The sequence below is a fragment of the Psammomys obesus genome, unplaced genomic scaffold (genome assembly GCF_907164565.1).
Source record: "Psammomys obesus unplaced genomic scaffold, mPsaObe1.curated_primary_1811, whole genome shotgun sequence".
Classification (NCBI taxonomy): Eukaryota; Metazoa; Chordata; class Mammalia; order Rodentia; family Muridae; genus Psammomys; species Psammomys obesus.
This window is the reverse complement of record NW_026596466.1, coordinates 43,190-57,431: the sequence shown is the minus strand read 5'-3', so window position 1 is coordinate 57,431 and position 14,242 is coordinate 43,190. Positions and strand designations below refer to the sequence as shown.

General features: G+C 39.6%; 1 protein-coding gene across 1 annotated transcript in view; it reads left to right on the top strand.

The window, feature by feature from the left end:
• Window positions 1-3,627: 3,627 nt before the first annotated feature.
• LOC129670185 (zinc finger protein 431-like) overlaps window positions 3,628-14,242 on the top strand; it is a 35,847-nt gene continuing 25,232 nt past the window's right edge. The window contains 4 exon segments of the mRNA XM_055598655.1: window positions 3,628-3,740; window positions 9,928-10,054; window positions 11,099-11,159; window positions 12,852-14,242. The exon segment at window positions 12,852-14,242 is cut by the window's right edge and continues 126 nt beyond it. Coding sequence (XP_055454630.1) covers window positions 3,738-3,740; window positions 9,928-10,054; window positions 11,099-11,159; window positions 12,852-14,242 — 1,582 coding nt within the window. The 5' untranslated portion in view covers window positions 3,628-3,737.

The window sequence follows — 14,242 nt, the reverse complement described above, 5'->3', positions numbered from 1 at the left end:
GCTGCTGCTTCAAATCCAAAGTGGTGTTTTGATGTAAAGTGAAATTTTAGTTGTCGGAGGAGACATACAATAAGGAAAGTAGATCCGATGATTACGTTGAGTCCGTGGAAGCCTGTTGCTATGAAGAATGTTGAGCCATAGATGCTATCTGAGATGGAAAAGGAGGTTTCTATATATTCTGTAGGGCGGTGAAATAAAGTCCTAGAATGATTGTAATTAATAAAGCTTGATTTATGTTATTTCGTTTCCCTTCTATAAGGCTGTGGTGGGCCCATGTAATAGATACTCCGGATGCTAGAAGTACAGATGTATTTAGTAGTGGTACTTCTAATGGATTTAGTGGGATGATTCCTGTGGGAGGTCAGCATCCCCCTAGGTCATGCGTAGGGACTAGGCTAGAATGATAGAAAGCTCAGAAAAACCCAGAGAAGAAAAATATTTCTGATACGATGAATAGAATTATTCCGTATCGCAGGCCTTTTTGGACAGTTGGGGTGTGGTGTCCTTGGAAGGTTCCTTCACGAATGATATCTCGTCATCATTGGAATATAGTAAGTGTGTTAGTTGAGAGTCCAATTAGAAGTAAGATAATAGAATTATAATGGAATCATATTGTTAGTCCTGAGGTGAGAAGTAGAGCAGATAGTGCTCCTGTTAGCTTTTTTTTTCCCTACCATCCACCTACAGACACCACCCCAAATTGCCAACAATATCTGAGGACTAGATAGGAGGATCCCTCTTTGAGAGCTACCCAGTGGGTAGATACTGCTGCATCCTTGCCCAACATAGGCACTGCTTGCAATTTGACAGTACAGAAAGGTCATACAGAAAGGTCTGTCTTCAAAGACATCCCAGGAACCCTGCCTGAACACACCAGGAACATAGTCCTAAACCCAGTAGGTATAGCCGAGGACAGAAAAGATTCTTCAAGACCTTGTACTTCTGTTTCAGCGCTTCTCACAAAGCCTCAGAGATACAGAAAGTGCTACAGGAAAGGAATGGAGATTGAACACATGGGTCTGACCACAAAGCCCAGCAACTTACCCACCTAATAAAAGGAACTAGCAATTATTGCTCACTAAGGGACTCAACTCTTCAATAATAAAAATAGAAGAATGGTTGCAGAAACAGGATCCAACATTCTGCTGCATTTAAGAAACATGCCTCAGTAACAAAGATATTCACTACCTCATCTTTCGAGATGAACATGTGTTTTTTTTTTCTTACACTTTGTTTATGTGGTGAATCACATTGATGGATTTTCATATGTTGAACTATCCCTGTATCCCTGGGATGAAGCCTACTTGATCAGTAGATGATGTGTTTGATGTGTTCTTGAATTGAGTTTGAAGATATCTTATTGAGTATTTTTGCATCAATGTTCATAAGAGAGATTGGTATGAAATTCTTTGTTTGGTCTTTGTGTGGTGAGAGTATCAGGGTCACTCTGGGTTCATAGGATAAGTTTGGTAGTTTTGCTTCTGTTTCTATTTTTCAGAATAGTTTGAGGAGTATTGGTGTGAGCTCTTTGAAAATCTGGTAGAATTCCACACTAAAACCATCTGGCCCTGCACTTTTTCTTTTCTTTTTCCTTTTTCTTTTTGGTGGGTGGGGTTGGTTCAGAGACTTTTAATCGCTGCTCCTATTTTCTTTTTTATAAAATTCATTTATTTTTTATTAATGACAGTTTATTCATTTTATATCCCAGCTGGCTGTAGCCCCCTCGCTCATCCCCTCCCAATCCCACCTTCCCCTCTCATTTACTCCCATCCCCCTCTCCACTCCAATGATAGGGGAGGTCCTTCCCCTTCTATCTGACCCTAGCCTATTAGATATTATCAGGCCTATGTTGTCTTCCTTTGTGGCCTGATAAGTCTGCTCCCCCCCAGGGGGAGTTGAGGGAACTTTTCTTAATTATTGCTTTTGAAGTGGAACAAAAAACTTCTTTAATCTGGATCTTTTTTCCCCCTTTTTTAAAATTTATTTTTTTGAGTATTACAATTTATTCACTTTGTATCCCAGTTGTAGCCCCCTCCCTACTCCACTCCCAATCCCACAATCCCTCCCTCCTCTCCTCTCATAACCCTCCTCCTGCTCTCCTTACATCTGACCCTAGCTTATCAGGTCTCTTTAGGACTGGCTGCATTGTCTTCCTCTATGGCCTGGTACATCCGCACTCCCTAATCTGGATCTTTTAAGGTTTTAAGAACTACCTTTAATCTAGGCCATAGCTTCTGGTGGCAGCCTACATATATAAAGGAAAACGAAGAAGTCAGCTCTTTTTCTTTGCTTGCCCTACCTCTGTCTAGCAAGTTCATTTTTCTTTTCCTTTTCTTTCATTTTTTATTTTTATCGTCTGGCATTAGAGCCTACTTCATCAGAATTCTGGTAATTACCGAGGACCATCTGAGACACTGAGCTTCACGGACTGAGCCTCTACTGGATTCTTCTACTGTGCATTGATAGACAGCCCTTGTTTGACTAGTTTGAACATAGCCTGTGAGATACTCTATTAAGCCCACATTCTAGACACATTGATTCATTCTATCCCTTCTGCTCATCTACAGCCCTTTACTAATGCAGCTGTTTGTTTCCTTTTCACTTTCCCACCAAGGAAGATGGGCTGGCTAACACCAGAGCTCCACAGGGCTTGTTATCTATTTCCTGCTTTTCTCCCAGAGATGTTTCCTATCTACTAGGTGAAAAGTAGCTGCAGTTTACATGAAGCCACAAAACAAATTCTTGTTTCCCAAATTCACTCTTTAATTGTTAATATTCTGGGCATGCTTGTACTTTGTGGGGCAGATTGATAACTCCACTACAAGCTGAAAAGTGGGCTATGCAAATCATCCACCTTGATTCCAGGAGGAAGAAGTTTTTCCTGGGTGCTATGGGGGAAGCTTAGCCAAGCTCCGAACTAGGGGCAACGTGAGCAAGAAAAAGAAGGAGCAGGAGGTTCTGCTGCGGGATCCTTCCCGGACTTGGGGAGGGTGTAGGTGGAGAAAGCGAGGAGACTGGAGGACTCGCATAAGTGCTCCTGAAATGCAAATCTCTGTGTGTCGGGAAAATGTCTGGCCACCGACTGAAAGCTTGGGCCGGGAACTACTACACAATGTTCCTACTTGTCATTCAAAACTCACTTGCCAATCAGGGCCTCCAGGCGACCTGCCAGTCAGACGAGGAGGAGGGTCCTTTCCGGTGCCCTTCTTCAGGCTCTTTGTAGCCGAGCAGGTTCAACAGGTTCGACAGGTTCCTGAGCGCTGCTGCTGGGTGCTGCGGTGGGATCAGGCAAACTTCACACCGTGGTTAGTTCAGGGCCCGAAAAGGGGCCCAGCAGGCGGCTGAGCAGCGGGAGCTGCATTGCTGGGTGCTTCCCGGGCTGGGCGGGAAGGCAGGCGAGTGGGCTACTGTAGGAGGAGGCACAAGTGCTACTGAAAGGCAAATCTCTGCAGATCCGGAAAATCTCTGGCCCTGGACAGGAAGCTAAGGCCAGGAAACACTATGCTGTGTCCCTCCAGTACACTCCAGCCCTCAGGGAGGTGCTGATGTCACTCAAAACTCACTGGCCAATCAGGGCCTTTAGTCTGACCTGCTAATTAAAAGAGGAGGGTTGTCCGAGTGGCCAGCTGCACCTTCTGCTGTGTAGCTGAGCAGGCTTGAATCTATCCCTAACAATGTACTCTGAGTGCTGCTGCTGGGTGCTTTGAGTGGACTCAGACAAGCTCCGAAGTCGGGACATGGTGAGCTCAGGGTCACTGTCCACAGCGGGGAAGAGCGGGCGGCTGCACAGTGGGAGCTGGTGAAGATTTCCTCCCTTCTCCCTTCCTCCCTCCTTCCCTCCCTTCCTCCCTCTCTCTTTCTCCTGGCCTTTCTTTCTTACTTTCTTCCTGCCTTAATTTTTCTTCCTTTCTTTTCTTCTTTTTTCCTTCCTTTCCTTCCTTCTTTCTCCCTTCTTTCTCTTTCTTTCTTTCTTTCTTTCTTTCTTTCTTTCTTTCTTTCTTTCTTTCTTTCTTTCCTACCTTCTTTCCTTCTTTACTTCCTTCCTTCTTTCCTTTCCTTTTTCTTTCTTTTCCATTCACCTCCACTTACCGAAAATTCTCTAGCACATGGGGCCTCTCAGTTTGGAAAAGGCTTTAGTTGCTGCAGTCAGAAATGGAAAAGTTTAGCTGTCACTTTGAGTTACTTTTGTTGGAGTCATGAAGTCTGTGTTTATTTAATTTCTAAATGCAAACAGTCAAAGGTAACATTGTTTAAGTTCACATTTTTCATGGTGGAGTTTCCTTATGCAATTTGATGAAAACTTGAATATATATTTAGGCTTATGGCTTTGGCTTTTTCTGTCCATCCCCTCATTCTTTCACAAATATTGAACACATTCTTGATTGTTGTAAATTTGTGATAAAGACAGAAGTTACATTGTGCCAATGTGTACTCTTTCTTCATAAACCTATTGAGAATTTTGAGTTTTCTCACGTGGCATATTGCTTTGGAATCGCCTTTGTTGTTATAAATTGTTAGGAATTTTCTTTTGATTATAATGAATTTATGCTGCAAATTGAACAAAGCCATCATCATTTTTTTATATTTGTTTTTGGAAAATCATCTTTTAAAAATTAATTTATTGTTTTTGTTTTTATTTAGTATTTTATATCTTTTTTTAATATTAATTACAGTTTATGCACTTTGTATCCCTGCTGTAGCCTGCTCCCTCATTCCCTCCCAATCCCAACCTCCCCCCCATCTCTCTTGCTCCTGTCCAAGTAAATGGATAGGGGAGGTCCTCTTCCCCTTCCATCTGACCCTAGCCTATCGGTTCTCATCAGGAATGGCTGCATTGTCTTCCTCTGTGGCCTGGTAAGGCTGCACCCCCCTCAGGGGGAGGTGATCAAACAACCTGCCCCTGAGTTCATGTCAGAGAACTTACTAGGGAACCCACTGGGAGACTGGGTTGGCATGGGCTACGTCTAAGCTGAGGTTCTAGGTTAGATCAGTGAATGGTCCTTGGTTGGAGTATTAGTCTCAGAAAAGACCCCTGTGTCCAGATATTTTGGATCTGTTGCTATCCTTATGGAGTTTCTGTTCTCTCCAGGTCTTACGGTCTCCCCTTCTTTCTTAAGATTCCCTGCACTCTGCCCGAAGTTTGGTTATGAGTCTCAGTATTTCCTTTGATACCCTGCTGGGTAGAGTCTTTCAGAGGCCCTCTGTAGTAGACTTCCATCCTGTTTCCTGTTTTCACCCTCTTCTGATGTCCTTCCTGTTTGTTGTTCTGAGTGAGGATTGATCATCTTACCCAGGGTCCTATTTCTTGCTTAGCTTCTTAAGGTGTGCAGATTTTAGTCTGTTTATCCTATATTATATGTCTAAGATCCAGTTATAAGTATGTACCATGTGTATCTTTCTGTTTCTGGGATACCTCACTCAGGGTGATCTTTTCTAGATCCCACAATTTCCCTCCAAAGTTCATGATTTCCTTGTTTTTAATTGCTGAGTAATATTCTATTGTGTAAATGTACCACAGTGTATCCATTCCTGAGTTGAAAGACATCTTTTTTTTTTTTTTTCCAGGTTCAGGCTATTATGAATGAAGCTGCTATTAACATGCTTGAGCAAATGTCCTTGTTGTATGTCCATATTTTGGATATGTGCCTAGGAGAGCTATAGCTGGAACTTGAAGCACTCCTTCTAATTGTCTGAGAATGTTCCAGATTGATTTCCAAAGTAGTTGCACAAGTTTACATTCCCACCAGCAAGGAGGGTTCTCCTTTTTTCACATCCTCTCCAGCATGTGTTGTCACTTGAGTTGTTGATCTTAGCCATTCTGATGGGTGTAAGGTGAAATCTCAGGGTCTTTTTGATTTGCATTTCCCTGGTGACTAAGGATGTTGAGCATTTCTTTATTTGTTTCTTTGACAATCAAAATTTTTCTATTGAGAATTCTCTATTTAGCTCTGTACCCCATTTTTTAATTGGATTACTTAATTTGTTGCTTTTTAACTTCTTGAGTTCCTTATATATTCTGGATATCAGCCCGCTGTCAGATATAGGGTTGGTGAAGGTCCTTTCCAAATCTGTAGGCTGTAGTTTTGTTCTAATGACAGTGTTCTTTGCTTTACAGAAGCTTTTCAGTTTCTTGAAGTGCCATTTATTGATTTTTGATCTTAGAGCCTGTGCTGTTGGTGTTCTGTTCTGGAAGTTGTCTCCTGTGCCAATGAGTTTAAGGTTCTTCCCCTCTTTTTCTCCTGAGAGGATCAGTGTGTCTGGTTTTATGTTGAGGTCTTTGATCCACTTGGACTTTAGTTTAGTGCGGGGTGATAAGGATTGATCTATTTGCATTTTTCTACATGTTGAGATCCAGTTAGAACAGTACCATTTGCTGAAGATGCTGTCTTTTTTCCATTGTATACTTTTGGCTTCTTTTTTAAAAATCAAGTATCCGTAGGTTTGTGGGTTTATTTTTGGGTCTTCTGTCTGATTCCATTGATTCACCATTTTATTTCTATGCCAATATTATGCAGTTTTTATTATATTGCTCTGTAGTACAGCTTGAGATCAGGGATGGAGATGCCTCCAGATTATTCATTTAATATGTTTACCTGATCTTGATTTAATTTTGGTAAATGAAATCTATCAAGAAAATTGTCCATTTCCTTTAGATTTTCAAAGTTTGTGGCATATAGGCTCTTGTAGTGTAACCAAACAATTATTTGGATTTCTTCAGTGTCTGTCATTATGTCCCCCTTTTCATTTCTGATCTTGTTGATTTGGATAGTTTCTCTCTGCCTTTTAGTTAATTTGGCCAAGGATTTGTCTATCTTGTTGATTTTCTCTTGGTCTCAATTTATTCTTTGAATTGTTTTCTTTGTTTGTAGTTCATTGATTTCAACCTGAGTTTGATTACTTCCAATCATTCAGTACTCTTGGTGCGTCTGCTTCTTATTTTTCTAGGGCTTTTTGGTGTGCCATTAAGTTGCTTGTATGAGATCCCTCAAACTTCTTTCAGGAGGCACTGAGTGCTATGAACTTTCCTCTTAGCATTGCTTTCATTGTGTCCCATAAGTTTGGGTAAATTGTGCCTTCATTTTCATTGAATTTTAGGATTTGTAATTTGTTTTCTTATTTCTTCCCTGACCAAGCTGTTGAGAGTTGTTTTGTTTCCAAGTGTAGATAGGCTTTTTGTTATTTCTGTTGTTGTTGAGGTCTAGTTTCAGGCCATGGTGGTCAGATAGGAAACAAGGGATTATTTTTATCTTCTTGTATCTGTTGAGGCTTCCTTTGTGGTAAATTTTTGAGAAGGTTCCATGATGTGCTGAAAAGAAGGTTTACTCTTTTGAGTTTGGGTGAAAAGTTCTATAGACATATATTAGGTGTATTTGTTTTAGGACCATTTGTCGGTTATTAGTATTTATTGATTTATCGCTTAGTTAAGCAGTGGCTAATTCTAATCTAGCTGTATACCCAAATCATACAGAGACTAGGATTTATTTAAGTAACCTAGTGCACAATGCTGGGCAATAGTTATTTCATCCTAAACCTACAAGCCCACATAGTTTCCTACCATTCAGATTTAGCTCATTGGTCAGTCCATCTCTCCATTTGGTTCTAAGATCTCTCTTGCTGACCTTGTTCCTCTCCTACTTGCCTCCTTCTCCTTTTGTCTCCAGATAAGGATGTATCACACTATCCTCTTAATGGCACAGCATTGGGACTGGTTGTTTAATTGACAATATAGAGAACAAATGATGGCATGTTTACATACACTTGAGACAGGTGATGCTTATTCTAAGCATCACAATGCAGTGTCCAGAATGAAACCAGATAGTGGGGTAGAGAAATCAGCATTTGAATGAATAAAAGAATAAATTGTACACATTCCAAAAGAACATTATACCAACAAGGACCTCTGGAAGTGTCATGTTCTGGCCCCAAATCTTTCTTATTCTGACTATGCTCTAAAAATTGAGTCAGGAAAAATTAAAAAATAGTGGGCTGACTTCATACATAGAATATTGTGTGGTTAGGATGGTTATTTCTAGTGAGTCATTCAGAAATGAATGCAACGTCTGGTTTGTGGGGAATGACAGCACTAGGTAGTTTCATATGGCAGTCAAAAGTTGAAACAGGTGGGGATCTTCAGGATTATCACCATTAAGGAGAAGGATTTTACTCTGGATTGTAAGCCTAAAATGGTGTCTTAAGAGTAACACCCCTTCCTGCTAAACCTTCTTTCAAGGGAAGGAGTTGGCAAAGTGATTCCTAGTTCCAGGAAGAAACTCATATAAAAGCTGCTGCAGCTGTTGTCCAAGTATGGCAGGATCCAACCCAAGTTAGAAGCCAAATGACAGTATCATCCATATTGTGCTGGTTCTGGTAACAAGGAAGATACCAAAGTTTAGGTCATGGATTCTTCCTCTGTGGTTTTAGTTCAGCATTGTTCTAGCCATTTATGTTTGGTGGAGTCAAAGCCCCAGTGAGGAGACTGTGACAGTTCATTCCAAGAAGCTGTGAGGATAGAGCCTGAGTTGCCTTTTGAGACCACAAAATGTTGGGATACATAAGCTGCCATAGAAACATGCATAGACACCTGCCATAGAGAGATGCATATAGAGTAGAAGTAATGAAACTGAGAGATGTATGATAGTTGCAGGGATAGGGCCCTCATAACCCTTTGAAACTAAAGCACCATGTGTCTGAGACAGAGCTACAGGATTTGGTGTTTGCCCTTTGGGTTTCTTGCCTTGGTCCAATCTTCCCTCACTATGCACACATTCCTCTGTATTGGAATGGGAAGGGGTATTCTGTGCCATTCTATGTTGGAGAGGCATCACTTGTTTTCTATTTTGCAAGATATGGCAGTCAAGAGAGCCTCTTAAGTGTTAGAAGAGACTTTGGATATTTGCAGAGTGTACAGGTATTGTAAACTATTAGGATCATTGAAGTTGGACTAAATGCATGTTCCACATGGGATGACCATGAGCCTGTAATGACCAATTTCAGAATATATTTGATTGAATCAAAAAGCTCCCAGATAGGATGTTGTCTTTGAACACTTGTCTCTACTTTGTGGCTTTCTTTGGGGGAGATTTTGAAAGGTTTTGTAGTAGGATTCTTTCTAGATTTCTGAACTTGGTATAATGGAAAGTTGTGTGGCTCCACGTACTCACAATTTGCTGACAATTTGCCCTATTATTTGCAAAACTAGCAAGAGCTCTTATTGGGTGAACCCTGTCTCCTGCCCTAGGTTATTTATGATAAACATTTGCTTTGCTAATATTTCATCTGTCCATTTGTAACTGTTTAAACATGCATTCCCTTTTTGGAGGATCATGTTAATGTTACAGTTTAAACTGGGGCACTTCAGGTTTCTGGAAGATGAATACAGAACTTCAGTGAATGTATACTTCTTTGTAGAAACTTCAGTAAACATCTCTGAGTTCTATCTTTTTTGTTTGATTGATTTTGCCAGCAATCAGGCACTTAATATGAACCTCTTATTGTTTGGCTTCTTTTTCATAGACCAGGCTGACATCTACCTCAATGAGATACACCAGCCTATGCTTCCTATGTTCTGGGCTTAAAGGCATGAGCAAATATACCCATCTTTGTCATCATTTTTATAGTTAGGAATTTTTCTGATGTGTGCTCAGTACTGTTGATCTACTTCCTTATCTGTGTTTCTCTCTCTCTCTTTATAAAAAACACATACACTATATGTGTTAATTGGCATTTTTCTTGCAAAGCTATATCCAATTCAAAGAGTGCAGAAATGACAAAGGTGAACCTTATTCTGTTTCTTTCTAAAACGGTGTGGTGATACATTAGAACTTCTTTGTGAGGAAATACATAGAGGAAGCAGCAGAATTATATATCAATGAAGTATGCATTTACAGTGTTGTCATATCAAGCTTTTACATATATGGGATATTTTAGGATTCAGTGACCCATGATGATGTGAATGTCATCTTCACTCGGGAAGAGTGGGCTTTGCTGGATCCTTCCCAGAAGAGTCTCTATGAAGATGTGATGCTGGAGACCTTCAAGAACCTCACTGCTATCGGTAAGACAATGAATTATCTTTCAGTCTTTAAAATAAGGGAACAACTGGCTCTTTGTTATTGATACTTTTCAGTAATTTTTGTTGAGAATGTGGAAGAATCATGTGCATAAATCAAGCATGATTGTAAGGTTCCTTGAAGATAGCAACTTAAAATTTGCCTAATTTCTAAGAATTTATAATATATTTTCTGTATTATGTTTTTATGTAAATTTTTTAAGTTTATTATTTTATTTATTAATTTTTTTTACTTTGTTTCCTTGCTGTAGTCCCCTCCCATGTCCTCTCCCAATCCTACCCTCCTTCCCTCTTCTCCTTCCATGGCCTTCCCCCAGTTCACTGATAGGGGAGGACCTCCTGACCATAGCCTATCAGGTCTCATCAGGACTGGGTGATGTTCAGAGGTCCAGCCACTGAGTTCATGTCAGAGACAGACTCTGTTTCCCTTCTAGGGAACTCACTTGGAGACTGAGCTGTCATGGGCTACTTCTGTGCAGGGGTTCCAGGTTTTCTTAATGAGTGATCACTGGTTGGAGTATCAGTCTTAGAAAGACCCCTCTGCCCAGATTTTTTTGTTTTGTTGCTCTTCTTGTGGAGCTCTTGTCCCCTTAAGGTCTTTCTATCTCCCCCTTCTTTCTGAGATTCCCTGTACTCTGCTCAAACATTGCCTATAAAGTCTCAGCATCTACTTCACTACTGTGATGGGTTGAGTCTTCCAGAGGCCCTATATGGTAGGCTTCTGGCCTCTTTCCTGTTTTTTCCCTCTTATGTCTATCCCATTTGCCTTTCTAAATGAGGACTGAGAGTTTGACCCAGAGTCCTCCTTCTTGCTTAGCTTTTAGCTTTTACAGATTTTAGTATGTTTAGCTTATATTATATGTCTAATATCTAATTATAAGTGAGTATATACCATGTCTTTCTGTTTCTGGCATAACTCACACACAATGATCTTTTCTAGTTCCTACCTTTTTCCTGCAAATTTCATAATTTCCTTGTTCTTAATTCCTGCATAGTTTTCTAATGTGTAAATGTGCTACTATGTTTTAGGCTACAATTGGGAACACCAAACTACTGAAGGACATCGTCAACATTCTAGAAGACGTGGAAGGTAATTTTCATGTGCAAACTGATATGAATATGCCTCTGAAAAAATTTAGAAATGAACAGTGTAAAACATTGCTCTAAGTGTGTCAGTGTTCACTAAATTCTCACAAAAACATGTCTTTCAATATTAGGTGTCTGAAATATGTTTGCAAGGCATTCCTTTACTAAAGAATACAAGGAAACAATGCCTTAATAGATATCACCATTTGAATCGCAGTTCCATTAGAGGTAGATTGTAGAGGTAGATTGTAGATTGTAGACCTGCCAACCTGTTTATGTTAATACCACTTATATGCTGCAAGAGTGTTGTAGTTGACGATTAATATTTACTATTAATTATCTTCTGGTAAAGCTGCTGTTAGTTCTAAACAGCTGTATAACGAAATCACCAGAGACTGGGTTTATTTAGTTAACCTAGAACACAATGCTGGGCAATAGTTACTCTATCCAAAGCCTCCAAGCCCTCATAGTTTCCTAACATTTAGATTTCCCACATTATACTTGCTTTTAGTGATATCTTAGGTCCAGTCCATCTCTCCATGTTGTTCCAAGATCTCTCCTCCAGCTCTGCTCTCCTAGCTCTCCTCCTCCTTTTCTCCTCCCACCTGTTCCTGTCCTCTGACTCCTCCCCTCTTTCCTGTCCTCTGGCTCCTCTCCTCTCCCGCCTACTTCCTTTCCCTGCTCAACATTGTGTCTAGTTGCTTTATTTGGAAGTTTACACCAAGTTGAGAGAGGATGCTTAGAATAAGTATCATAATGCAATGTCTGGATTGAAACCAGAGTGGGGGTGGGGAAGGAGAAATCAGCATTTGAATGAACATGGGTAAGATGTATACATTTCAAAAAAAATTATGCCAACACAAGTGGTATAGAATAGATGGTAAGTATAAACCTTCTACTAAGGGAATTGTCCACAGTAAAGATGGTTTAACTCATATAATTGTATGGATGTTGCTACATTTGTTGAGAAGGACAGTTTATGAGTGTCAATAATGTTGTTGTATAGAAGCCTCAATCCCAGTACCAAATGTGTATGAGGTACAAAAATTCAGAATGTGTGAATGCAGTATGGAGCCCCTTCATTTGTTATTCTTCTTTTCATAGGTATAACCTATGTTACAATAGATATTAGCCACGTGAGCCCAGTGATATTCAAAGAGGCCATATGCCTCTCTCTCTCCCAGAACAATTATAAAATATGTTGTAGTTCCTACTTTGAATAGACTTTTTGAATGTGATACAAGTTTACAGCTAATTGGTTTCCCAATTTGTTTGGGAACCTTCATAAAGTTAAACTAGAGAAAATCCCTATGAGTACTAGGATTATGGAAATTCTTCTGTGTGTCCTGGTTCATTTTGCAAATGGAGTATAACTCATACTATAGGAAAATTTATGGACACAATAGAGTGGAAAGCTATGGGTTCTTTGAGTTTTCATAAAATATGTGAAAACCGTAATGTAGAAAGAAAGGATGGTATAAATATGATCCATGTAATAAATTCTTTGGTATCTTCAAAGACACAAAACAGCCAATAATGTAGGGGAACACTATAAATGTAAAGAAAGTGATAAAACATTAAGATCTGATTCCTCTGTATCATTAGACCAAGTTATGAAATTAATTCATACAAATAAAAGGATTCATCAGTGTAATGACTGTGGGAAAGCTCTCACATGTACCAATTATTTCTGCAGGCATGAAAGAAGTCATTGTGGAGAGAAACCATATGAAAGTATTCAATATGGAGAAGCCTTTGCACATCACAGTAGTCTCCAAATACAGTCAAGAACATATACTGGAGAGAAATTCTATGAGTATAGCCAATGTGATAAAGACTTTGCATGTCACAGTAGTCTCCGAGTTCAAAAGAGAACATGTACTGGAGAGAAACCCTACAAATGTAATCAAAGTGATAAGTTCTCTTCTCAATACAGTCATCACAGAAAACATAAAAGAACAAGTACTGGAGAGAAGTCCTATGAATGTAACCAGTGCAGTAAAGCCTTTACACGTAATCGTTATCTCCGAATTCATAAAAGAACACATACTGGAGAGAAACCCTATGAATGTAGTCAATGTGGTAAAGCTTTTGGATATCTCTACAGTCTCAAAATACATAAAAGAACACATACTGGAGAGAAGCCCTATGAATGTAGTCAATGTGATAAAGCTTTTGCATGTCACATAAGTCTCCATGTACATAAAAGAAAACATACAGGAGAGAAACCCTATGACTGTAATCAATGTAGTAAAGCCTTTTCAATTCATGGTAATCTCATTAGACATGAAAGAACACATACTGGAGAGAAACCCTATGAATGTAACCAGTGTGGTAAAACCTTTGCCCAGAAATGTCAACTCCTAAAACATAAATGTACACATACTGGACAGAAATCCTATGATTGTAAAGCGTGTGGTAAAGCCTTTTCACGGCACTATAGTCTTCAAACACATAAACATACCAGAGAATGTAATCAATGTGGTGAAGCTTTTGCAAGTTACAATAGTCTCCATCGACATAAAAGAAAGCATACAGGAGAGAAATCATATGAATGTAATCAATGTGGTAAAGCTTTTGCATCTCATAGTAGTTTTCGATATCATAAAATAATACATAGTGGAGAGAAGCCCTATGAATGTAATCAATGTGGTAAAGCTTTTGCATTTCACAGAAAGCTCTATATACATAAGAGGACACATACTGGAGAGAAACCCTATGAATGTAACCAGTGTGGTAAAGCCTTTGGATGTAACTATCATCTCCTAAGACATAAAAGAACACACGCTGGAGAAAAACCCTATGATTGTAACCAATGTGGTAAAGCTTTTACATGTCACGTGAGTCTCCAAACACATAAAAGAACACATACTGGAGAGAAGCCCTATGACTGTAATCAATGTCGTAAAGCTTTTGCACGTCACAGCAGTCTCCAAAGACATAAAAGAATACATACTGGAGAGAAACCCTATGAATGTAACCAATGTGGTAAATCCTTCTCCTGTCATGGTAATTTCCAAAGACATAAAAGAGTACATACTGGAGAGAAACCCTATGAATGTAACCAATGTGGTAAAGCCTTTTCAC